Below are 27,535 nucleotides of genomic sequence, written 5' to 3' on the forward strand. Positions count from 1 at the left end.
GGGATGGAAATTTTTGGAGATGGGAGGAGAAAGGAATTTGAACACTAAAAGATTTATTTCTTGGGGGTCGTTTTGCAGGTTTGAAGGAGCTGGGAGCGAAGTATGGGCTGGAGCAGAGGGAAATATTTAGATACATGCAGGTTCGAGACTTTGCCAGAAAGGAGATACAGAGGGCAGCACGGTGGCGCAGTGGGTTTGCCCTGTTGCCTCATGCGCCAAGGTCCCAGGTCCGATCCCGGCTCTGGGTCACTGTCCGTGTGGAGTTTGCGTGGGTTTCGCCCCCACAACCCAAAGATGTGCAGGTGGAATGGCCACATTAAATTGCCCCTTAATTGGAAAAAATGAATTGGGCACTCTAAATTCTCCCCGTGTTTGCGTGGGTTTCGCCCCCACAACCCAAAGATGTGCAGGTGGAATGGCCACACTAAATTGCCCCTTAATTGGAAAAAATGAATTGGGTGCTCTAAATTTTTTTTTTATAAAACAGAAAGGATATACAGAGCTTCCCAGTAGAGCCAGCTTCCACATTGTTGGAGGAGGTCATGACGACAGGGGGACTGAAGAAGGGGGTAGTATCGGTGGTTTACAGGGCTATTTTGGAGGAGGAGAAGGAGCCACTAGAAGGGATCAAGGCAAAGTGGGAGGAAGAGTTGGGAGAGGGTATGGAGGAGGGGTTCTGGTGTGAGGTGCTCCGGAGGGTGAATGCCTCCACCTCGTGTACGTGTTTGGGGCTGATACAGCTGAAGGTGGTGTACAGAGTTCACCTTACAAGGGCGAGGATGAGCCAGCTCTTCGAAGGGGTAGACGATGTGTGTGAATTGCAAACCACGTTCATATGTTTTGGCCCTGTCCAAAGCTGAAGGATTACTGGAAGGAGGTGTTTCGGGTAATCTCTAAAGATGTGCATGTGAAACTGGACCCGGGCCCTCGGGAGGCCATATTCGGGGTGTCGGACTAGCCGGGGTTGGAAACGGGTGCGGAGGCAGATGCTGTAGCCTTTGCCTCGTTGATCACCTGAAGGCAGATCCGGTTAGGGTGGAGATCAACCTCTCTACCCTGTGCCCTGGTGTGGCGGGGGGACCTGCTGGAATTCGTAATGCTTGAAAACGTCAAATTTGAACTGAGGGGAAGGATAGAGGGGTTCTACAATTCATGGGCGTTGTTCATTATGCACTTTCGAGAATTGGATCATATCGAACATTAGGGGGGTTGGGGGTTGGGAGGGTTGGGGGGAGGGGGAACTGTATATGTTAATGGTGACTATGGGTGATTCCTGATTCCTTTTTGTCATTGGTTTATGTTAACATGCGGGCCAATGTCTGGGGTTTGGTGGGAGGATGGGATCGTTGTTATTGATATGGGGAGTGACATTACAGTCGTTACTGATTATTGTTTATTGTTGGGTGTAAATTTGGGAGAAAATGTGAAAAAGGAGAATAAAAAAATATTTTTTAAAAAACAATTGCGGACCTGCAGTTTGCCCTCCCCAGTATGCGGTATGCCTAATAATTAATAATAATAATATTTATTGCCACATCTAGGCTTACATTAACACCGCAATGAAGTTACTGTGAAAAGCCCCTAGTCGCCACATTCCGGCGCCTGTTTGGGTTCACAGAGGGAGAATTCAGAATGTCCAATTTCCCTAAGAGCACGTCTTTTGGGACTTGTGGGAGGAAACCGGAGCTCCCGGGGCAATCTCACGCAGACACTGGGAGAATGTGCAGGCTACACAGACACAGACAATGACCCAAGCCAGGAATCGTACCTGGGAACCTGGTGCTGTAAAGCAACAGTGCTAACCACTGTGCTACCACGCTGCCCTTTATGACATTACATTGTGTCTCTATGCAACTTCTGTCAGTATTTTACAGCGATATTTATGTCTTACCTCTGTACTATTCTACATTACCACTAATTTCAGACTCTCTATATTTTCTGAGTTTTTGGCATACTCCACACTGACTCCCAGTGACATATTGTTGCCTTTGTTCCTTCAGCCAATTTGTGGAATATCCTCTAAAAACAACACCAGCTCCATGGCTGATGCTGTCAATATGGGCGGGTGTCTCATTAGTAAATCTGCTTTCATAAATTCTGTGCTGAGTTTTTTTTTCTCAAATAACACAATCCACAGCTGGGCTGGTAATGGTCTCAACAATAGCACCAGTTAAGTAGTTCCTTCACTGTTAAAGAAAATTTAATTATGGTTATTACCAGTGCTTATAATTAGTTACTATCTTTTGCATAAATGCTAACAAAATCATATTGCAGGCAACAGCATGTTGCCAAAATTTAATTGGCAGGCCTAAAATTTTCAGATCAGATAAGAGAGAACATTTAAGCCCTCGAGTGGTTTCATAGGAATCCTCAGACAGAATATTTTACGAAATCAACTGAAACCTCAGTAAATAGACAGCAGGCAGAGATTTTTAAAAAAATATATCAGCTATGACATTGAAATATTGTGCTGTATAGTTTTGGAAAGCTGTTTTGCCCTTCTCCAGTCACTCTCACAAATTTATAGCCAACCCAACACAAAAGGGACATCTGTTTACTCCAGCCAGATTGAAATGACTTGGAAGGAAATGGGTGGAATAAAAATAACAGAATTTTACTCTTTTTATAGATGGCTAGAAAAATGGGGAGGGGTGGATCTGTCCAAAGCTCCCATTATGTAACTCCAACAGCAACCCTCTGATCCCTCATACATTGCGACGCCTTACAATTCACTTCGGTATAACTATACAGAAAGCCACACTGTGAAGAATGATTTGTCTCTTCACACATTTGCTGCAAGAAAAATAAATTGGAAATATGAAAGCATTTCCATTCCTCAAAATATGGAAGTGACTATTTTCCCCCGTGGTGGCCGGAGAACTGTGCTAACGTACATCGCGCAGTATGGCCTTCCTTGCCTATTTAACGGAGTCTTGGCAGGAGGTTCTATAGATACCCCGCTGACTCTAAACAGTTGTTACTTCAGAATCGGTGTCAATATTGGCACGTTGTTTCAAGAACCAGACAAGGTGACAGCTTTACAAAGCGCAGGGTGAAGAGGTTCTTTCATGTCATGAAACAGAGGAGGAGCTTTGATGTAAAAACAGCAATTCGTCTGAATGAAAAGATGGCCTTTCACAGATCCTGCTCAACTTCTCTTGCGCTAACATGCAGCCTTATAAAAGCTGATTTCAAGAGCATTTCTCGAGACCATTTTTGCTCTGTTTAAAACCCTCATTTAAATTATTCTGTAGTGCCGTTGAACAGTTTGCTGCGGCGGAAGGGTTATCACAAATATTTTATAGATTTTGGAATTTTCGAACAAAACTTGAGTATTGCTGAAAAAATACATTTTGTCCACACATTCCTCTTACTCATCAGGAAAATCGCAAGAAAGCCAATGTCAGGGGAAACAACAACTTATATGAGAAGATGGTACTGAATGGTTGGCAGCTGAACTCAGATTGGTAGAGGCGTTGCTATGGAGAATGCACCAGTTGGTGGTGACAGACAGTTGACTGCCAAGCATTGTTTGAAATTTAAACCAGGCAGCTTGACTCTGATTGGTCAAGGCATCACCCTGTGGAATGAGTGCCTTTAAGGCAGAGGTAGATAGGTTTTTGATTAATAAGGGGATCAGGGTTTATGGGAGAAGGCAGGAGAATGGGAATGAGAAACATATCAGCCAAGATTGGACGGTGGAGCAGACTCGATGGGCCAAGTGGCCTAATTCTGTTCCTATGTCTTGCGATCTTAAGGTCTTATCGAACCAGTGAATGGCTATTAATTATTTTGTTTAGCGGAAACAGGTGCGATTTGTGTACATATTCTTTCTGGCTGTAAAGAACAGGACCCAGTGCATTAGTATATGTAGCTTCCAGTACATACAAATGCACTACACTGCAAGCCCAAGTGGCAATATTAAATTGGTTGTCAGCGTAATATTTCTGATTTTTTTTTAATGTTCGGACTGACTCAGCTATCAAGCAGTAAGACTACATTTTAACTTCTCCATGTATTTTTGATATAATGTTGGTGTATGCATTTGCTCAATGATCTTGCATTTTCAACATACTTTTAGTTTGGTTAACATTTAAATTGGATGAAATCTCTATTATTAAAATGTATTTTAAATGGAAATTAATACTGTCAAATAATATAATAGGAAAAGGACATTTAATCAATATTGCGCAAGGACAATTATGAACATGTGATTTTAGTACTGCAAGGATAGAAATGTGAATTTTAATCATTTACAGTGGTTACAATTATTAAAAATAATGTAATATTGTACAGTCATAGTTCTTGTTGGGAATGAATAAGAACATTAACTTGTTACTAAAAGGAATGAAGATTTACATCATAATAATAATCTTTATTGTCACAAATAGGCTTATATTAACACTGTAATTAAGTTACCATGAAAGCCCTGAGTCACCACATTCTGGCACCTGTTCAGGTACACAGTTGGGGAATCCAGAATGTCCAAATTACCTAACATCACGTCTTTCGGGATTTGTGGGAGGAAACCCACGCTTCACAAACAGTGACCCAAGCTGGGAATCGAACCTGGGACCCTGGTGCTGTGAAGCAACGGTGCTAACCACTGTGCTACCATGCCACTCATGATATCGTGCTACCCAGAGATGTGAGAAATGTCAAATTAATACAAATATCAAATCAAATGTCAAATTAATACAAATTTGAGATACTTTATATAGTGGTCATTGCAAAATGGAAGCTTAACTGCACCGACCAATAGATGCAAGAGAAGGCTGGAGTGTTTCACCATGTCACCTCATATTGCCACTTCAACATCTCCCCAAACTCAGGTTAGTAGCCTGATGGAATATTCACCACTCATCTGAATGGTTTCAGTCACAGCAACACTGAAGACGCTTGACACCATCCAAGATGTTATTTGATCAGCAGCCCTGCTGATGTTCTTGATAACCATCTACTACACCACTCTGCACTCTATGAACAGGATACACTGCCACAACTCTGACCACAAGCTTATTTTGTCAGTGTTTCCCAGCCTGTGACCTCTATCACTGAGAACACCAGCAATTACAAGTCACGTACCACTGTCCATTGAACATGCTCCTTCAATACCACTGAGTTAAGATCCTGAAATTTCCTAGTCAACATTATTTTAAGCCCTCTATTATCATAAGGACTACAGCTGGGGCCGGTTTAGCTCAGTTGGCTGGACAACTTTGTGATGCAGTCCGAGACCAACAGTGTGGGTTCAATTCCCATACTAGCGGATGTTATTCATGAAGGTGCTGCCTTCTCAACCTTGCCCCTTGCCTGAGGTGTGGTGATCCTCAGGTTGAATCACCAACAGTCAGCTCTCCCCCTCATAGGGGAAAGCAGCCTATGATCATCTGGGACTATGGCCCCTTTACTTCACTTACAGTAGTTGAAGGAAAGGTCCCAACACCCCTTTTCTCAGGGTAACAAGTGTTGGGCAATAAATGAAATCCAGTCAGTGACATCCACGTTCTGAGAAGGAAAACACCAAACTGGATCGAATGTCAAATTTTAGAAACTGACGTCTCATCTCTCCCAAAAAATGATCAAAATACTTCTATTAACTTGTGATTGTTACAGAATGCAATGGTTAACACAATTTTGCTCATGATATTAATGGAATATTTGGGCAGCACGGTAGCATTGTGGATAGCACAATTGCTTCACAAGCTCCAGGGTCCCAGGTTCGATTCCGGCTTGGCTCACTGTCTGTGCGGAGTCTGCACATCCTCCCCGTGTGTGTGTGGGTTTCCTCCGGGTGCTCTGGTTTCCTCCCATAGTCCAAAGAAGTGCAGGTTAGGTGGATTGGCCATGATAAATTGCCCTTAGTGTCCAAAATTGCCCTTAGTGTTGGATGGGGTTACTGGGTTATGGGGATAGGGTGGAGGTGTTGACCTTGGGTGGGGTGCTCTTTCCAAGAGCCGGTGCAGACTCAATGGTCCGAATGGCCTCCTTCTGCACTGTAAATTCTATGTAATATCATTCATTTCTACCATCAGCCTTATGCTCACTGAATTACATCGGCTCTTAGTTATTGCCAAAACAATGCCTTGATTTAAAACTCACATCCTTATTTTTAAAACCCTCCATACATAGCCTCATCTCTCTCTATCTCTGTCATGTTCTGCAGCCCTATTACCCCCGAGATCTCTGCTTTCCTCCAATTCTGGTCCTCCAATCTTGTTCTTTCCTGATTTTCATCGATCACCCATTGGCGGCTGTGCCTCCTTAAAGAAGAAAAATGTGCAATAGCATTTTTGCAACCACTGGATGTTTCTACACACTTTACAGCAATTTGTCTTTGAAGTGTAGTCATTGTTGTAATGTAGGAAATATGAAGCCAATTTGCACAGCAGCCTAGGTCCTAATCTTTGGAATTCCTTCCCTTAACATCTCTACCTCTCCCTCCTCCATTGGAACTCCCATTAAAAACTATCTTTTGACCAAGCTTTTGGCCTCATCATCTGTCCTAATATTTCCTATGCAGCTCCGTGTCAGGTTTTCTTTGATAACACTCCTGTCAAGCATTGTGAGACATTTTACTATGCTAAAGGCATTATACAAATACACTATGTACTTAGTGTTGTATCTGGAATTTCCAAATGCACAAAAAATTATTCAAAAACTTTTGAACAATTCTATTCATGTCACCTTTTTTAGTTGATATTTCATACAGAGTTTGTAGCGTGAAATCAATACCTAGTTAACCTGTTCACTATGAAATTATGCTAAAACGTAAATATTTAATGGTGTGTTTTATAATTTCTGCTTCTATAAGGCGATATAAGAAAATGTTGGGCAACAGTAGTTGAGAGGCATATATTTTCACGCAAGCAAGTGAGGTATTTTATTGCCGAATAATATTTGATGTGTAAACATGTTCTTTATATAGAACTAGGGGGAGATCAATCAAAACTATTTTGCTTCTCCCAAAGGCTCTTTGGTCTGCATTGACCAACAGCTTCCGGTTTATTTTTTTTAATAGATATTTTATTTCAAACGTAATCAATAACAACACATTTCAACAAAACAGAATTAACATTTTGTATATTTTTCCCCTTTTAGACCCCCCTCACCCGCCGTGACAAACTGCTCCTCAAATATCCACATACCATAAGACCATAAGACCATTAGACATAGGAGCGGAAGTAAGGCCATTCGGCCCATCGAGTCCAATCCACCATTCAATCATGGCTGATTTCAACTCCATTTACCCGCGCTCTCTCTCCATAGCCCTTAATTCCTCGAGAAATCAGGACATATGCCTCGACCATGCCTCTGCCAACCCACTCAAGGCAAACTTAATTTTTTCCAACTGGAGAAATTTGTATAGAACCCCAGGCCATAACTACTGGTGGTGTAACCAACCTCCAACTCAAAAGAATCCGTCGCCAGGCCATCAGAGAGGCAAAAGCCATGACATCAGCCTCCACTCCCTCCAGCAGCTCCGGCACCTCCAGGCATTCACCACCTTGGACATAGTCCTCGCAAAACCCCTCCAAAACCCATCCAGTGCCGGGCACGACCAGAACATATGGACGAGATTTTCCGGGTTCCCCGAGCACCTCCCACATCTGTCCTCCACTCCAAAGAACCTACTCAACCTCGCCCCTGTCATAGGCGCTCTGTGAGTAACATTGAACTGTATTAGGCTGAGCCTGGCGCAAGAGGAGGAAGAATTAACCCTACTCCAGGCATCAGCCCACAGACCCTCATCTATCTCCTCCCCAAGCTCCTCCTCCCACTTGCCCTTTAACTCCCCCACCGAGGCATCCTCCTGTTCCTGCAGCTCCTGATATATCGCCAAAACCTTGCCTTCTCCAACCCATACACCCGAAGTCACCCTGTCCTGAATCCCACGTGCCGGAAGCAGCGGGAATTCTCTCACCTGCCACCTCACAAACTTGCATGCACCTAAAAGCGTTTACCGGGGGTAGCCCAAACTTCTCCTCCAGCGCCCCTCGGCTTGCAAACATCCCATCGATGAACAGGTCCCCCATTCTTCTAATCCCTGCCCGATGCCAGCTCCGAAGCCCCCCATCAATCCTTCCCGGGACGAACCGATGGTTCTCCCAAATCGGGGACCAAACCGAGGCCCCCACCTCGCCCCTGTGTCGCCTCCACTGCCCCCAGATCTTCAGCGTCGCCGCCACCACCGGACTCGTGGTGTACCTTGTCGGCGAGAGCGGCAGCGGTGCCGTCACCAGTGCCCTTAGGCTCGTGCTCACACAGGACGCCATCTCTAACCTCTTCCACGCCGCCCCCTCTCCCTCCATTACCCACTTACAGATCATCGCCACATTGGATGCCCAATAATAACCACACAGATTTGGCAGTGCCAGCCCCCCCCTGCTACGCTCCAGAAACACCCTCTTCACCCTCGGGGTCTTATTCGCCCACACGAATCCCATAATGCTCCTGCTTACCCGTTTGAAAAAGGCCTTGGAGATCAAAATGGGAAGGGACTGGAACACAAAGAGAAATCTCGGAAGGACCGTCATTTTTACCGACTGCACTATACCTGCCAGTGAGAGTGGCAGCATATCCCATCTTTTAAAATCCTCCTCCATCTGCTCCACCAACTGTGTCAAATTAAGCTTGTGCAGGGCCACCCAACTCCTAGATACTTGGATCCCCAGGTACCGAAAGCTCCTTTCCGCCCTCTTCAGCGGTAACTCATCTATCCCCCTTCCCTGGTCCCCTGAGTGCACCACAAAGAGCTCACTCTTCCCTACATTGAGTTTATACCCCGAAAAGTCCCCAAACTCCCGAAGGATCCGCATGACCTCCGCCATCCCCTCCACTGGATCCGCAACATACAACGGTCGTCGGCATACAACGACACCCGGTGTTCCTCTCCCCCCCGAACCAATCCCCTCCATTTCCTGGACTCCCTCAGTGCCATGGCCAGAGGCTCAATTGCCAGTGCAAACAACAAGGGGGATAAGGGGCACCCCTGTCTCGTCCCCCGGTACAGCCGAAAGTACTCCGACCTCCGCCGGTTCGTAGCCACACCCGCCACCGGGGCTCTATATAGCAACCTGACCCAGCTGATGAACCCTCCCAGAACCCAAACCTCCGCAACACTTCCCAAAGATACTCCCACTCCACCCGATCAAATGCCTTCTACGCGTCCATAGCTGCCACTACCTCCGCTTCCCCCTCCACCGAGGGCATCATAATCACATTGAGGAGCCTCCGCCCATTTGTATTTAGCTGCCTACCCTTCACGAATCCCGTCTGGTCCTCATGAATCACCCCCGGGACACAGTCCTCAATTCTCGTAGCCAGCACCTTCGCCGGCAACTTAGCGTCAACATTGAGGAGCAAGATTGGTCTATACGACCCACATTGCAATGGATCCTTGTCCCGCTTCAAGATCAAAGAAATCAGTGCCCTGGACATTGTCGGGGGCATGGTCCCCTCCTCCTTCGCCTTATTAAATGTCCTCACTAGCAACGGGCCCAGCAGGTCCACTTATATCCTATAAAATTCAACCGGGAACCCATCCGGCCCCGGGGCCTTCCCCGCCTGCATGTTTCCCAATCCTTTAACCAGCTCCTCCAGCCCAATCGGCGCCCCCAAACCAGCCACCTGCTCCTCCTCCACCCTCGGGAACCTCAGCTGATCTCGGAATCGTCACATCCCCTCCTCCCCCGCTTGGGGCTCAGACCTGTACAGATCCCCAAAGAAGTCCCTAAATACCTTGTTTATTCTCACCGCACGCCGCACCGTATTCCCCCCTCTATCCCTAACTCCACCAATCTCCCTCGCTGCCTCCCTCTTACGAAGCTGATGTGCCAGCATCCGACTCGCCTTCTCCCCATACTCATACGTCGCCCCCTGCGCTTTCCTCCACTGTGCCTCTGCTTTCCCCGTGGTCATCAGGTCGAATTCCGTCTGGAGGTTCCGTCGCTCCCTAAGTAGCCCCTCCTCGGGGGCCTCTGCATAACTCCTGTCCACCCTTAAAATCTCCCCCACAAACCTCTCCCTCTCCCTCCTCTCTCTTCTCCCTGTGGGCCCTAATGGAGATTAGCTCTCCCCTTAACTAGCCCATCTCATGTGACATTCCAGAGAAAGCTAATGGGCAGAGGATAATTGGATCAGGGCATGCAACATAATTCAATCCCCATTTTAAAGCCATATATTGTATGTTTCATTTATATATCCCTGAATTTGTATTTGCCATCTTGCCCCACTACATCTTTCTGCCAATGGTGGAGTTACAACACTTGTCATGGAAAAGCTAACAAAAATATGTGCAGAGGTTAAGTTTTTAATGCATTATTTTATGCAATTCATTTGTAGAAATATGCAGGTAATAGGAGTATTAGAAAATATGTTTTCATGTAGATTATGCACATTAGGGTGGATTCCATAGTAGAGGTTCTGCAAAGTGTCTCTGTGCCCATGGGGTAAATCATTTAAAATTCCAGAGTATCTATCGAGCTGTGTTATTTTTTTTTGTTTGCCTTGCTTGCAATGCAAGAAAAGGTTCCAGTACAATAAATCCAAAATGACTAAAACAGACCATAACACTTACTGTACAATTTGTGTTGGTGCAAAGTGATTGTTGCTTCATATGTATGCAATATATGGGCAGCACTTTAGCACGGTGGTTAGCACAGTTGCTTCACAGCTCCAGGGTCCCAGGTTCGATTCCCGGCTTGGGTCACTGTCTGTGCGGAGTCTGCACGTTCTCCCCGTAGCTGCGTGGGTTTCCTATGGGTGCTCCGGTTTCCTCCCACAGTCCAAAGATGTGCAGGTTAGGTGGATTGGCTATGCTAAATTGCACTTCCTGTCCAAATGGGTTGGGATGGGGTTTCTGGGTTACGGGGATAGGGTGGAGGTGTGGGCTTGGGTAGGGTGCTCTTTCCAAGGGCTGGTGCAGACTCGATGGGTCGAATGGCCTCCTTCTGCACTGTAAATTCTATACGTGGCAAGTGGCATTCCTGCCGCATGAGTGTCAAGCAACAACTATCTCCAACAAGAGATAATCCAACCACCTTTCCTTGATATTCAGTGGCATTACCATCGCTAAGTCCCCCACTAACAACATCCTGAGGGTTACCATTTACTAGAAACTGAACCAGTCATATAAATACTGTGGCTACAAGAGCAGGTCAGAGGTTAGGAATTCTGAGCAGAGTAACTCACCTTATAGAATCATAGAATTTACAGTGCAGGAGCAGCATGGTGGTGCAGTGGTTAGCACTGCTGCCTCACGGCATCGAGGTCCCAGGTTTGATCCCGGCTCTGGGTCACTGTCCATGTGGAGTTTGCACATTCTCCCTGTGTTTGCGTGGGTTTCGCCCCCACAACACAAAGATGTGCAGGCTAGGTGGATTGGCCAAGCTAAATTGCCACTTAATTGGAAAAAGGATTTACAGTGCAGAAGGAGGCCATTCGGCCAATCGAATCTGCACCGGCCCTTGGAAAGAGCACCCTACTTAAGCCTACACCTCCACCCTATCTCCGTAACCCAGTAACCCCACCTAAACTTTTGGACACTTAGGGCAATTTAGCATGGCCAGTACACCTAACCTGCACTTCTTTGGAAAGTGGGAGGAAACCGGAGCACCCGGAGGAAATCCACGCAGACACAGGAGAAAGTGCAAACTCCACTCAGACCTTAATCCGAGGTCGTTCTTGAACCCGGGTCCCTGGAGCTGTGAGGCAGCAGTGCTAACCACTGTGCCACCATGCCACCCTATCAAAGGGCTCGCCCCTGACTCCCCAAAGCCTGTCCACCACTTACAAGGCACAAGGCGAGATGGAATACTCCACTTGCCTGGATGAGTGCAGCTCCAACAACATTCAAGAAGCTCAGCGCCATCCTGGACAAAACAACCCACTTGATTGGCATCCCATCCACTCCCTTCACCTCCAACACACAGTAGCAGCAGTATGTACCAACTACAAGATGCACTGCAGCAACTCACCAAGGCCTCTTTGATAGCACTTTGCCAACCCATTACTGCTACCATCTAGCAGCACAAGGACAGCAGATGGATGGGAACACCACCATATAATAATTTTGAATAATCTTTATTGTCAGAAGTAGGCTTACATTAACACTGCAATGAAGTTACTGTGAAAAGCCCCTGGTCGCCACATTCCGATGCCTGTTCGGCTACATAGAGGGAGAATTCAGAATGTCCAAATTACCTAACAGCATGTCTTTCAGTACTTGTGGGAGGAAACCGGAGCACCCGGAGGAAACCTACGCAGACATGGGGAGAACATGCAGATTTCGCACAGACAGTGACCCAAGCTGGGAAGCGAACCTGGGTCCCTGGCGCTGTGAAGCCACAGTGCTACTTCCTATGCTACCGTGCAAGCTCCCATCCATGCCACACACCATCTTGACTTGAACTATATCGCCATTCCTTCACTGTCACTGGGTCAAAATCCTGGAACTCCTTCCCTCACAGCACCTACACCACATGGGCTGCATTGATTCACAAAGGCAGTTCACCAGCACCTTCTCAAGGTCAATTAGGGATGGACAATGAAAACGCTGACTTCACCAGCAACACTTACATCCTGTGAAGGAATTTAAAAAAAAAAAATTTGGAGTACCGAATTCTTTTTTTTCAAATTAACGGGCAATTTAGTATGGCCAATTCACCTACCCTGCACATCTTTTTGGGCTGTGGGGGTGCAGACATGGGGAGAATGTGCAAGCTCCATATGAATAGTGACCTGGGACCAGGATCGAACCTGGGTCCTCGGCACTGTGAGGCAGCAGTGCTAATCACTGCGCCACCATGCTGCCCCCTATGAAATAATTTTGAAAATATGTAATATGCTTCAATTATGAAGTCCCAGATTAATATTTAGCAAGTGACAAAGACTAAGTCATCGAGGGTACTTCGGCTTCACATGCTGCAGCATCAAGAGCTCAGGAGTTTTTATGCTTTATATTTTATAATTTTAGTGTTAGCAGAGAGATGACTATCCTGTGGACTATTTATTAATGTTCAGGCAGCATCTGAATGCCAATGAGAAAGACTCTTGTTTTACCTGGTTGGAGACGAATTAAGATATAGCAGTATGGGCAGCATGGTGCGATCCTGGGCCTAGGTCACTGTCCGAGTGGATTTTGCACATTCTCCCGTGTTTGCGTGGGTTTCACCCCCCCCACAACCCAAAGATGTGCAGGGTTGGTGGATTGGCCATGCTAAACTGCCCCTTAGTTGGAAAAAATGAATTGGGGCTCTAAATTTATGGTATTTAAAAAAATATATATAGCAGGATAATTCAGGTCTGCATGAATTAAATCTAAACAGCTGCCTGTCTTAGCTGTGTACCTGTAGTATAACTATCATTAATGTATGCTTTTAATCATGTAATGAAGCTTAAAATATAATAAAATACATACAACTTTAAAATTAAAAATGGCACCTGCTGTGGAACAAAAGTGTGTTATAGAAGTTTTGCATTTTTCACGACGCCGAGGAACCGGGTTTGATCCCAGCCCCAGGTCACTGTCTGTGTGGAGTTTTCACATTCTCACCATGTCTGCGTGGGTCTCACCCCCGCAACCCAAAAAGATGAGCAGGATAGGTTGATTGGCCACGCTAACTTGCCCCTTAATTGGAAAACAATGAATTGGTATTTTAAATTTGAGAAAAAAAAAGAAGTTTTGCATTCTAACCCACTAAACCAGCTCATCTCCATGAGGCTGTGATACTTCATCTACCAATTTCAGTCAGTTATTTATGAAGTGTGATGTGCAGGCATGTGGACCAGACATGTAGTGAAAATTGCAAATTAAATGGAAGAGCAATTAAAAAAGAGATCTAGGGAGGTATAATGTTAGGGATCTATTCTGTAACAGTTGAGAGTAGGTTATGGCTGTTCATTTTCTCGAAGCATAAAAACATGCAAAAATAAATTCACAAATTAACCCTGATTTCCAGAATGTTTCCTGAACCATATTAACTGCAGTTTTGCTCAAGGTTTTGTTGAAATCAACATGAAACAACCTTGTGGAAATAAATCTATGTTTCTGGATATTATGAACTCAATGGTGGGATCAGGAACGAAATTTGATACCAATTGGAGGATTGTGAGGTTGGAGGGATTACAGAGATGGGATGGGTGAAGCCATGGAGGCTTGAAAACAAGGATGAGAATTTTAAAATTAAGACATTGCTTGACTGGGGAAGTTGTAAATCAGCAAGTCCAGGAATGATAGGGGCATAGAACTTGCTGCAAGCTAAGACAGGGGCAGTAGAATTGTGGATGATCTTAAGTTTAGAGTGTAGCAGACCAGCAGTGTAATGGAGTAGTCAAGTCTAGTGGTAATGAAGGCTTGAATAAGGGTTTCGGCAACAGATGTGCTGAGATGGAGGTCAAGTCAGGTGATGTCAAAGGTGAAAATAGGATCTTCATGATGGCATGGATACGAGGCGGGAAGCTCATCTCTGGATCAAACATGACATCAAGGTTGCAAACACAAGCAGACTGGTGAAACCTCAGACTGTTTCATGAGAGAGGATGGAGGGGGTCGCTAGGTAATTAAGCTTAGAGTGGCTACCAAAAACAATTAGCTTTAGTCTTCCCAACATTTAATTGAAGGAAGTTTCTGCTAATCCAATACTCAATGTCAGATGAGAAATCTGACAATTCAGCAACAATGGAGGAGCTAAAAGAGGGAGTCATGTCAATGCACATTCAAAACTTTTGCATGGAGGTGGAAGTGGTAACGCTTAAATACTGTGCACACTCATTTGCATAAACTACAGTGGACATTCTGCTCCACAGTGTCATCTAAATTATAGTCAATTCAAACAAAAGGTTATCACAACCTACTAGCATCAGTGATCTCGAAGTCCTATTATTTCATAATTGGGACTTGGGCTTCTGTTAGATAGATAGCATTTAATTCCTGAATAAACTATTTGAGAACTTCTGGAACCTAGTTATTTGATTGCACGGCCTAGTTTATGTTTAGCAAATAACATTTCAACCCTTGCTGGAAAAATATCTATTATGGTAACTGTATCTCAGTTCGAAAGTAAGTGATATACATACATCCTGGCACCTTAAGGGATTTTAATTTGGTGCTTAGCTTGAGGACCATGGCAAATGGAAGAATGTTTTCAAATAATAGCGATCTTGCAAAATGTCAAGACTACATAATTCCAGTGGTATAGTTCTACATAGAACAAGAGAAGAGCCTTTGTATCTGTATTTCCTTCAATGGCAAAGGAACAAAGTGTGTATTTATCGGTCAGCAATTAAGTCATTCTTTAACAAGTGGTAAAAGTTTATTTAAATCACAAAACATAATAAAATTCCACTTGCACAACACACAAATGAACATACAATTAGAAAACAAACACTCAGGTTAATGTGCTAGCATAACATTTCAAATGTAACTGTGCTTGGAAACACAGGATCAGGTACATTTGTTTCCTAAAGGCATTTCCCTAGAATTAACAAGAACATTTACATCTAACCTTTTTTTCCTTGCACAATTCTAATTCAGTCTGTCTTCCTTCACTGAAGGATGAAACTGTGGACCCTGTTACCAATAATTCTTGCTCTAAATCAATCCCTTTAAGGGAATAGTCAGTAGAATGTTTACATGTTCATTCATGTGTGCACGAGTATATTACCACTCAAAAATGTTTTTAAAAAAAGGTTACATGTCTTTCTTTATAGAAGCGCTTTGTTTCAATTTTCTGTTACTAAGAAACCCGGATACCTCTTTACCTGGAGACGCTAATGCCATTAGAAATGTCTGACAGTATCTAAAACAGCTAAGCTTTAATATAGGATATCGGCCCATTGTTTGGTGTTATTCCCAGTGCTATTTTTCGTTCACTTTCTTTAACCATATTTTCCCATTAAACACATTACGGCATTTGTTGCACACTCAATATTGTTCATTGAAGGTAGTGATAACTTGCTACTGGCTCTTAAAACGGGAAGAACCAATGTCTGATTCAAACTAGGTAGCTTTGTAATTTCTCTCGGGTCCATTGAGTTACCACGGCCTCCAGACTGATTTTGAATACATTACAGGGGACGTGCTTTCTGTCCTACAGTTATCAACTTTTTCTTGCAACAGGGGACTCTGTCCAGCAGTAGGCGAATCCGCTTCATCTAGGTCGGAGCACAGATCATCGCTGGAAGCCGGAGACAGTGCCGAGGGGCTGGTCTGGATACCACCTCCGGGGGACACCAATAAATGGCACACATCGTCAGGCCCACGCCATACCCCGGGGCCGCTTTCAGCCATCAGTTCGCCCAGTAAATCCTGAAAGTGGTCTTCGCTCAACGGCATAGACTCCAAGAGGTGGTTCAGCAACTCGGCGGCCACCGCGGAGTCGATCCCCGGGCAGTTCGAGACGAAAGTGTGCACTTCATGCATGCACTGGATGTAACCAGCTGCAAAGCTCTCGTTCGCTTCCTGGTTAAACCGGTCTGTTTCTGCAAACGACAAAAAAAATGGGGGGGGGGGGGCCAGAGAGAGTTAGGGTTGCTCTGCATCGCCACAATCACCACTGAAGCTATAATGGTCGCCTGGATCAGGCTGTGCAGCAGCAAGCAGGCACTCGGTGCCTCCCCGCCACAGGGGAGGAGATCTCAAAACTGTACTCACCCGCATTTCTGTTGCGAAGTATGTTCTGGACACGTTTCACGGTCATCTCCAGCACCTCCGCGTTCTCCATTTTCGACTGCAGCTGAGAATATTTAACACATTTTTAAAATCATGACTGAAATCTCAAGCACCCCCCCCCCCCCCCAATCAGCACAGCCTTAAAAACTCACTTCCGTATCCGCCAAGATCAGCCGGAGGTCTTGCAAGCTTTCGTTAATGCGGGCTCGTCTCTTTTTCTCGATCAGTGGCTTGCGAGTCTAGAAATCCAAAGAGAGGAAAGGGCACAGGGTTTAGAACGCTGCTGGCTCGAACACCAAACACAATGACAAGAGCCGGCGATTTAACGCTGCCTCTCTCTCTCTGCTCGCGAGTGCACCGATTTACCTTCCGATCTTCTTTGACTGTGTAATAGTCCCCTTCATCCCTGGCACAACCGTGCTTGCTGGGTTTGCACGATGGAGCCATGTTGTTTAAGATACCAACAACCTCCTCCTCCCCACCCCGCCCCCTCAAAAAATACACACACACACACACCTCCCACCCGAAACACGTTTCGATAGCAGCTGTGAGCCGTATAGTTCTCCTTTTTTTATTCACTCCAGCCTGCCTTTGGCAATCTCTCTATTTATACCCTGGCGATTGCATTTGAATGACTGAGGAATGGCGTATCCCGGGGACGCCTACAGTCCATTAGCTTACCCAATAGAGAGGCGGCGCTTTGTGTGCTGCTCAAGGCTGCTGCACTGCCTGCTGTCAGCCTCTGGCAGACCACGTGAGCAATGGGGACTTTTAAAGCTACTTGTTATGCAATTGCACCCAAACAGAAATCGACTGTACATTAAAAAATATTTTTATACCCCCCCAAAAAAATAAAAAACGACAAATAACGCCGCGGTGTTCTCACATTAGCGTTAACTATTAATTTCTGGTCAATTCCATAAAATTAAAAAATAGGCTGAACTATTTACTGGATTAAAAAATGGTCCAGCTTCAGACAGAGACAGGTATGGTGTCTCATCTTTTACACTTCAAAGCAGGGCCACTGAAGTGCCGTGTAAATAATGCACCCCACATATAAACAGGTACAACTACACTTGGTACCAGGAGAAAAGATCACGGTTATATAGGATGTGATGCCATAACTTGATCATTAATGTTGATTTCTGAGGGTCAACTTTTAAAAAAACTGGAGCTCTGTATGAAATGCTAAAAAAATTAGTTATTTTTTGCCCAGCCCCACACTAGGACACAATTTAGGTGTAATGTAATATGATGCTGACAGCAGCTGTAGCCTTCTCGCCAGAATGAATCAAGTAAGAACATTATTCCATCCCTAAAGAGCAAGCGACAGGTGTTAGCCTTTGCTTCATTTGTTTTCGTCTTTTAATGCTGGTTAGCGTGTATCTGTCATATTTATTATATCCAAAGTCCATCCATCCAACCCTTCTCCCTGCACTGGTTTCTGCAAAAAGTGATTTGCTGGATACACAATCAGCATAAGTCATTTATCCTCTATTTTAAAAAATTACACTCTTGTCAGATCAATTATGTAAATCGCCCCCTTTTAACTCGCAGTTATCCTGTTTTATTAGAATAGTAAACACACACAATATTGTCCAGCATTCCCACTCTAAAGAAAACGCCTGAAAAGGAGAAAAAGTGTTTTGCATACTTTAGAAATAGCCTCAAAGGTGACTGTTTGCAATTTGTATGGGAATGTTTTACCGGAATACAATAGGAATGTCTTTGCATTTGCCCAGAGTCTGGTGCTCGTTCACTCTGTGTTTCTACCACACAGTCTCTTTAAAGTTGCAGTGAAATCCTCTGGCGGGGGCTAGTTAGTTAGGACTAGGGACGGTATCATATCAACTGGGAATTGTTTAGCTCTATACTGCATATATATATTACATTACAGATATACATATACGCTGAGCTAAATGCTCTCGGCCATGTGACGTCTTGCCGATTGAGTTCATGTTCACTTTACATGTTTAGTGTCGCGGTGGAAGACCTTACATTGTTGCTGACATGTGTGCAGTTCTTCTGATGCCTACAGACAAAAAGCAGCAACACAAACAAAGATGGTGCGCAGACATCATGGTATCTGCTTTAAAACGCTTAAATGCTCAATAAATTAATATTAGCACACCACCCATTATCAGATAGGTTAATCTGACTAAAACCGTGGGGATATTTTGTATTGAGTCACTCTTTCGTGAGATCTAACAAGTTATGTACTGTTCAAAACAAAGCAATAGTTTCGTCGGGAGCCCAGGCTGTAAAAACGCCTCGAGTGGTAATTAGTTTTATGGACTTTTCAGGCCATGATTCGAGAAGTTGGTGACGAGATGAAATAAATTCCACAGCGGGCATGAAGGTTACAATTCGGAGCTTTAATTTTGGAGGAGAAAAAAAAAGGTTTGGCTGCTTGCCACGAGCGTAATTGGGCTCAATCATTATGCAACCTGGTCAGTGAATCTTGCAGCTGTCGTTGGGATCTTTTGTTTCGACCGAACAGGCGTCCCCGATTCTGGCTTTCAATATATTTCATCAGTATTCAAGAATGGTTGGCTTGAGAAATAATTCTGATAATAGAGGGAGCTGTGTGCCTCCCACCAAATAAGTTACGGGGGGTGCCTGCAAAGTTGCATCTGCGAGGCTGTGTCTCTTTTCTGTTTTCAAACAACTCGGATGCGATGGCAGTGGGATCATAACGGAATGATTCGCTGTGATTCGCTAACATTGGTCCATTTATGTGCCTCATCTGTGTTAGTGTCACCCCCCCCTCCCGGGAATGATCTGAATGTTTAAATGGTGGCAAGTCAGTGTTTGGAGAAGGGTTTGAATATAAACCTGACTATGGACAGGGATTAGAATCTAATGGTTGAGAAGCATGCACCGCTGCAGGAATATTTCAACAACATGTCAACTGACATGCGATGATAAATCCAACTCGAAACATTATGAGAAGGGAGTAAATTTTTCGAATTGTGTCGCTGAATGTTGGAAGGGTTTCATGTATTTTAACAGAAGCAGTCCCGGAGCAGTGGAATAGGATGGATCACGGGTTTTCTGTTCGGTTTTACCGTCCTCCCCGACTATACACAGTGTGTGTAAAGGAAAGCCAGTCTGGATAACGGAAAGGCGAGGCAAGGCCAAGGCCACTTTATCCCACCTCCCCCAACTCTCCATCACTCACACACGTCGTGTATGGTATCATTGTGGTTAAAAATTCCGAGAGATTTCGCCCACTGATGTGGATTTTGTTCTCCCTCTGTTCATATCAGGGGACATTATATATAACACTTCATGGAACTAAAAGTACGCAGGACAATTGAGGGAAAGGTCGGCGATGTTCTCTACAATTCAATTATGTGCTGCAACCGCCAAAGCTTTCATTTCCATGCAAATGTATTCTCAACAAGGTTAACCACGTTCAGTGAAAGAGTCTGATCTCAGTGTACTCTACCTGATTCCAAACCGACAATCACCACAACAGTATCATCAGACAACATATGTCATTTTAAGCTTAGTCGTTTCATGGGCTATAATATTTGCGTCAATATTATTAAACATCCGAAATGAACACCATTCTTTCGTCATGTGGGTGCTTCTGTTAATACTCTCGCTCATCTAACGTTTTACTCTGCTTTCTGAGGTAAACCTGTTGCAAGCTCTGCCTTTTTGTAAAAAAAAAGATTTGAATCGCAATCGTTCCTCATTTGCATGAAAGCACCGGTCAGATCAACTTTCTAAAACAAACTTTAACTAGCACTTACCCTCATTTATTGGAATTGCAAACACAGAATATATGCCAAAATTTTCATGTTAAAGGGCAGCTCGGAAAGGCGATTTAAAAAGTGTTTGCAGACATCAAACCTGACTACAATGTGTGGGGGACTATTTCACCAGAATACGACTATAATGTTTTTACATTCAAAGAGTCATATAGTGCACAAGAGGCACCGACGAAACTGCACTAAATCCACACTAATCCCACTTTCCAGCTCTTGGTCCATAGCCTTGAAGCTTATGAGATTTCAAGTGCTCATCCACGTACTTTTTAAAAGTTGTGAGGTTGTCCGCCTCTACTAACCTCGCAGGCAGTGCATTCCAGACTGTTTCCTTAAATCCCCTCTAAACCTCCTGCCCCTCACCTGAAAATTAGGCCCTCTTGTTATTCACCCTTCAACTAAAGGAACAGCTGCTTCCTATCCACCCTCTACATACCCCGTCATAATCTTATACACCTCAGTCAATTCCTCCAATCCGCCCCAGCCTTTCTGTTCTAAAGAAAACAACCTGAACCTACCCAACTGCCTTTTGTAGCTCAAATGCTCCATCCCAGGCAACACCCTGGTGCATCTCCCCTCCAGTGGAATACCATCCTTTCTATAGTGAGCCGACCAGATTGTACACAGAATTCCAGCTGTGGCCGAACCAAAGTTTTGTACAGCTCTAACATAACCTCTCTGCTCTAACGATGACATGCCTTCCAACATAAAGTCAAAAGTGGGGATGTTTGTGGATATCCAGGCTTGGACTGACAAGTGGCAAGTTACATTTGCGCCACACAAGTGCCAGGCAATGACATAAGAACTAGGAGCAGGAGTAGGCCATCTGGCCCCTCGAGCCTGCTCCACCATTCAATGAGATCATGGCTGATCTTTTGTGGACTCAGCTTCACTTTCTGGCCCGAACACCATAACCCTTAATCCCATCTCCCACAAGAGAGGATCGAGCCATCGTCCATTGACATTCAATGGCATTACCATTGCTGAATCCCCCACAATCTATATCATGGGGGTTACCATTGATCAGAAACTGAACTAGACTAGCCAGTGTCAATGGAACACTCTGCACTTGCCTGGATGAGTGAAGCTCCAACAACACTCAAGAATTTCGACACCATCCAGGACAAAGCAGCCTGCTTGATGCAACCCCCTTCCACAAACAATCAAACCCTCTGCCACCGATGAATAGTGACAGTCTTGTATACCATGTACAAGATGCAGTGCAGTAATCCGCCAAGGTTCCTTAGGCAGCACCTTCCAAACCCACGACCACTACCATCTAGAAGGGCAGGATTAGCAATACCCGGGAACCCCACGAGCTGGATGTTCCCCTCCAGTCACCCACCATCCCAACTTGGAAATATATTGCCTTTCCTTCACTGTTACTGAGTCAAAATCCTGGAACTCTGTCCTAACAGTGCTGTGGGTATACCTGCGCCTCAGGAACTTCAGCATTTCAAGAAGGTGGTTCGTTACCACCTTCTGAAGGGCAACTGGATATGGACAATAAATGCTGACCTAACAAGTGATGCCCACATCCCGTAGATGACTTTAAAAGAATAATATATGCCACGACTGATAAAGGCAAGTATCCAGTTTGCCTTCTTAACTGCCCTATTAACCTGTCCTGTCGACTTCAGGGATCTGTGGACACACACCCCAAGATCCCTCTGAGCTTCCTAGTGTCCTGCCATTCATCATAGAGTCATAGATGTTTACAGCATGGAAACAGGCCATTTGGCCCAGCTTGGCCATGCCGCCCAGTTTTTATCACTAAGCTAGTTCCACTTGCCCGCATTTGGTCCATATCCCTCTATACCCACCCTGCCCATGTAACTATCTAACTTTTTTTAGAAGACAAAATCGTACCTGCCTCTACCACTGCACCGTTCCTGATGCTCACCACCCTCTGTGTGAAGAAATTTCCCCTCTTTTTATTAATAATAATAAAAAATAATAATAATCTTTATTGTCACAAGTAGGCTTACATTGCAATTTGGTTCCTGTGAAAAGCCCTGAATCGCCACATTCCCACGCCTGTACGGGTGCACTGGGGGAGAATTCAGAATGTCTAAATTACCTGACTGCATGTCTTTCGGGATTAATGGGAGGAAGCTTGGATACCCAGAGTAAACCCACCCAGACACGAGGAGAACGTGCAGACTCCACACAGACAGTGACCCAGCTGGGAATCTAACCTGGGACCCTGGCACTGTGAAGTGACAGTGCTAATCACTGTGCTACCCTGCTGCTGCTCTCTTTTGTATCTCTCCTCTCCCACCTTAAACATATGCCCTCTAGTTCTAGACTCCTTTACCTTTGGGAAAAGATGTCAACTAATCTACCTTATCACTGCTACTCATTATTTTATAGACCTCTATAAGATCAGCCCTCAGCCTCCTACATACCAGGGAAAACAGTCCCTGCCTATCCAGCCTCTCCTTCTAACTCACACCATCAAGTCCTGGTAGCATCATCGCAAATCTCGATGAATACTCCCTTGTCTTGTTATTCCTTCCAAAGTGCAGCACCTCTCACTTTTTCGGATTAAATTCCATCTGCCAATGATCTGCCCATCTGACCAACCCGTCTATATCTTCCTGCAACCTAAGACCTTCTTCTTCACTATTAAGCACCCTGCTAATCTTCGTGTCATCCACAAACTTCTGTATCACACACGCATTATTTTCTATATTGTTTATTCACTTCTACTTTGCCCCCTATTCACTCCTTGTTTCCTTTTAATATTGTACTGCAAATAGAATTATATTCTCTGGTGTTACTCTTGACAAGTGATTTATGGGAGTCTGTGTGTCGCATTAACAACAACATTTATTATCGTTTCCAATTTGCTATTTTTGATCAGTTGAATGTTTCCTCTGGTGATCAATTCTTCAATGTGGGCGTTTAAAGTGCCAGTTGTACACTGATGTAGAAATCTCCTGGGCTCTAAACAAATGTTTGGCAAACATCCTTTTGATCCTTATAGATGTTATAGAAATTACAGTGCAGAAGGAGGCCATTCGGCCCATCGAGTCTGCACCTGCTCTTGTGTACCAAGACCACACCCCCACCCTATCCCCATGACCCAGTCACCCCACCCAACACTAAGGGCAATTTTGGACACTAATGGTAATTTAGCATGGCCAATCCAACTGACCTGCACATCTTTGGACTGTGGGAGGAAACCGGAGCACCCGGAGGAAATCCACGTGCACACAGGGAGGATGTGCAGACTCCGCACAGTGACCCAAGCCGGGAATCGGACCTGGGACCCTGGAGCTGTGAAACAATTGTGCTAACCACTATGTTACCATGCTGCCTGTAGGATATGGGAAACATATCTCAATCTGGTTGGGGTGGCACACAACACTGTTCTATTCCAGAACTAACTCAACAGGCCCGGCAGCATGATTGGATCGAGAAACATTGTCAACAGCTCAGGTCGTTGGCAGACTGGCTGAGAAAGTCCTGCATTTTCTGTTTTTATTTCAGTCTTCCAGCATCCACTCTATTTTGCCTTTTCCATTCCTGTTCTAATCTGTAAATCCAGGTGATGGATCGCCTCTTAATAAGATTCCTAAATTGGTGCTCAGTATAATTTCTTTCAACTTGCTCTTTTTGAATGTATTTAGTGATGCTCCGCACGCCTGATGGAAAATTAAGATAATAAACTAAATGGATTTCCACATTAAATAAATAATGTGGAAAACCCAGGGTTTGAAAAATGCATTTAGCACTTTGAAGTTTTTAAGGTCAATTTTTTTCAAGCAAAGAGCCAGGCGTTTAAATCGTTTTAGATAATACAATGCATCTAAGAAAAAATCATTTCTACAGACTTCTCATTACTATGCAGTCTGAATGATTAAGCATCCTGGCGGAATCACATTCGTAGTTGTATTTCTATCAAAAAACATGGTGCCACATTCATCAAACTTGCTGTTCCCACATTAAGCCGCTGTTCCCATTGCTATTTCCGCTCGAATGCGTTTGGACTTAACTAAGAAAGATCCTGCTGCAGTGCCAAGCGGTGTCTGCCATTGGCCGCTATTGATGTACTTGGCACGGGGCAGGATGGGCACTGAAAATTAGGGGGGGAAATGTTTTGTTTTAGTATATGATAGGGATGGGGGGGGTTCTAATTCAGGGCCTGGTGCACAAAAGAGGGTGGCTGAAATGGTAGACGAAACGGGACTTGCAATCTTAAATACATTCACAAATGAGTTGTTTTATGCTCTGCTTGTTTGCCGCCTTACGACCGTGGGAAACTTCCTTCCAAAGTATCCATGTTAAAAGCGACAGCTTTCACCCTCCAAAGATCACAGCGATACAAAACATGTACACGACGATTGGAGAATCTTCTGAAGTCTCTATTAGCACCGGCGTGATGTTTTGTTTATGAGCAGCACAGCCTATTGTCTTTCTGTGGCATGTTACCATTTACTGACCTCTCCCAGTTTTATGAACGGGCAATCGGGCCACATGTGTTTCTCGCTATTGTTGTTAAACCTCTGAAGAGAAGCTGCCGACTAAATTACCACCGTCTCCTCCACGCCTTGCATGTCTAACACGGGGCCTTTGAAGTCGTCGTTTGATTGGGTGTAAAGTTAGATCCAAATGGCCAACGAGATCAATTTGAAAATGAGCGTTCCAGATTCAAACCGGTCTGTCCCCCCGAAATATTTGTAAACTTAGCCATTTTCAAACTTCAATGTAAATGTTTTACCAATGACATAAAATTAGATCACATTTTATAACTTGCATGGTGTTGCTCTTAAAGGTTTCGCCTGCGATGACTATGTTAGAGGAAACATTTTTGCTGTTAAACTACAGGGGAGGTTTCCTGTCACCTATTAACTTCACAGCATCTCGAAAGGCCAGAGTGTTTTCTTAAGGCAGTTAAAGGGTTAGTCCGGAGTTGAAACTGATCGCAAGGAGGGACGGGCAAAGTTTCAACACTTGTTACAGAATGACACACAAACTTGTTTTTAAGGTTTATTAATAAGTCGTTAATTGCAATATAAACACAACAGGGGAAAGTAAAAAGCCCGCAAACAACTCACTATCAAATAAATTAGGTGTATTTCATTGAATACAACATTGTAAACGCCTTCTAGAATACAGGCTACAGATAAGCACCCTTCAGCGTGAAGTACTCTGTTTTAGCACACATAAGGGACAGGATTTGCCCGGAAGTGTTTCGAGAAGCATATCTATGAGATACATAAGGAAAGTCTAATATTTAGAGGAATCGGACAGTCCCTTCACCAGGGTCTCCACACGTCTGAGGACGCAACCGATGGATGGTGCATTAAGGACAAGTCTTCTTGGAGCTGTTGGGTAGGAGAGCTGGCAGCTTGCTGAAGGTTTGCTGTCGGAATTGGAAATTGTTCCATGCTTTTCCCGACCGCTTTAAATCCAGGATGGGAGATTTGGTCTGGAGACGAGCGAGCGAATGAATCCACGGCTCCCGAGGAAGCGGCGTTGACTGCGGGCACGTTGCCGTGGCTCGCCGCCGGGAGTTGCACCTGAGCAGGTTGGAGGTTACCCGTGGGCGCCTTCAGTCTGGCCTGACGGGGATCTTCGCTCGATCGAGGCAGCGACTTGAGTAAGTGATTCAACAACCGCGCCCCGACGCTTTGATCCATCCAATCGCAGGTCAAGAGCAGGTTGTGAACTTCGTGCATACACTGGATGTAGCCAGCGCTGTATCTCTGCTGAGCTTCCAGTCCAATCTTCGTATCGGCTAAAATAAAGTGACGAACAATGATGAGTATTGGATCAACGAACTGATGGCTTTCCACTTCCCAATTGTACAGCTATCCCAAATTCAACACAATCTTAGCACGAACTAATTTTAAACACCCTGCTCCAAGCTGTCTTTATTACAGTATAGGATCACATTTAATCTTTTATAGCCATTCCTTACCCATCTTCATAAAACTTTGTGCTGTGATACTTTACTCCGAATATCATAAAATAACAGCTGGGTAAGTGAAACTCACCAATCATCCTGCTGTTTTGAACATTCTGAAGGTGTTTCACTGTCATTTCGAGAATGTCTGCCTTTTCGAGTTTTGATTGCTGGAAGGTAATGAATAGATGTTGTTATATTCTCCTTGCCATCAAGTTTAAATTAATGCCAGCAGCAATGCGTTTAAGTTAAGGCAGAGGGAGGAATGGGAGAGCAAATCCTGCACTTACATCCAGGCGGAAGGCACCAACTACTGTTTCCTTCAGTTGATCCAGGCAGTTGTTGATCCGTTCTCGTCTTTTTCTCTCGATCAAAGGCTTCCTTAGCTGCGGGACAGAAGCAGACGGGATAAGCAAATGCCAAAGGCCAAATCTCAGTGAATCCCATTTTCCAGCTTCCCAAAGCAACTCGGCTGACGGCGCAACTTCTCTTACCTTCCGTTCCTCTTTGGCGCTGGAGAGTTTATCCACGTTGCTGCGAAAGGTTGTGGCAGTCATTTTTGTTTTTCTCCCACCGACCTACAAGTCTGGGAGGAAGATTTGCTTGCAAGATGCGAGCTGGTTTCAAGCTAGTCTGAAGCTGTGGTGTCTTCTCGCTCGCTGCTGAACTTCTATTTATATCCGCGAATTAGCATGTGAATGCGTGAGTTCCTCCGCTCAGCCACTTTCCCACACTTGGGGTCGCGGCCAGAGGCGAGTGTCCATCAATCAACAAGTGACAGCTCACTGCTCACACTCAATGGCCAGCCTGCCCGCCCAAAGAGCGACAGATGGCTAAGGCCAGGAATCTCTTCCAGCCCAATCTACCCTTCAGCACTGCGAGCAGTTCGCATGCTTCTTTAAATCACCTCTCCCCACATTCCCATGGATTTGACTTACAGTGAGAAATGAGACGGTGTTACTCCTGTTACACCTGGGAACCCCGTCCCCCTTTCACTGCGATGAATGGTGTCAATTCTGTAACTGCAAAAACATGAAATGCATCCGCCCTTTCCATTGACAGCTGTTGCTTTGAGTTCTTATTTAGGCCTGTATCGTTTTCCCAGTTGCATTGTCAGGACTTTCTTCTCTGTTCACTATGGATGGGAGTACAGTGATCCCGTATCCTTTGCAT

The 27,535-nt window shown here is 44.7% G+C and overlaps 2 protein-coding genes across 2 annotated transcripts; both read right to left on the reverse strand.

The window, feature by feature from the left end:
* Positions 1 to 15,292: 15,292 nt before the first annotated feature.
* LOC140389928 (transcription cofactor HES-6-like) lies at positions 15,293 to 17,182 on the reverse strand. Its single transcript, XM_072474581.1, has 4 exons — positions 17,039 to 17,182; positions 16,825 to 16,911; positions 16,655 to 16,736; positions 15,293 to 16,482 (listed from the first exon to the last, which is right to left on the reverse strand). The coding sequence occupies exons 1-4, from the start codon at positions 17,117 to 17,119 to the stop codon at positions 16,037 to 16,039; spliced, it is 696 nt and encodes a 231-aa protein (XP_072330682.1). The 5' UTR covers positions 17,120 to 17,182; the 3' UTR covers positions 15,293 to 16,036.
* An 8,248-nt stretch (positions 17,183 to 25,430) lies between these two features.
* On the reverse strand, positions 25,431 to 27,065 carry her8.2 (hairy-related 8.2). Its single transcript, XM_072474582.1, has 4 exons — positions 26,857 to 27,065; positions 26,653 to 26,748; positions 26,454 to 26,532; positions 25,431 to 26,194 (listed from the first exon to the last, which is right to left on the reverse strand). The coding sequence occupies exons 1-4, from the start codon at positions 26,917 to 26,919 to the stop codon at positions 25,713 to 25,715; spliced, it is 720 nt and encodes a 239-aa protein (XP_072330683.1). The 5' UTR covers positions 26,920 to 27,065; the 3' UTR covers positions 25,431 to 25,712.
* Positions 27,066 to 27,535: the final 470 nt, after the last annotated feature.

Source organism: Scyliorhinus torazame, chromosome 14 (genome assembly GCF_047496885.1).
Source record: "Scyliorhinus torazame isolate Kashiwa2021f chromosome 14, sScyTor2.1, whole genome shotgun sequence".
Lineage (NCBI taxonomy): Eukaryota > Metazoa > Chordata > Chondrichthyes > Carcharhiniformes > Scyliorhinidae > Scyliorhinus > Scyliorhinus torazame.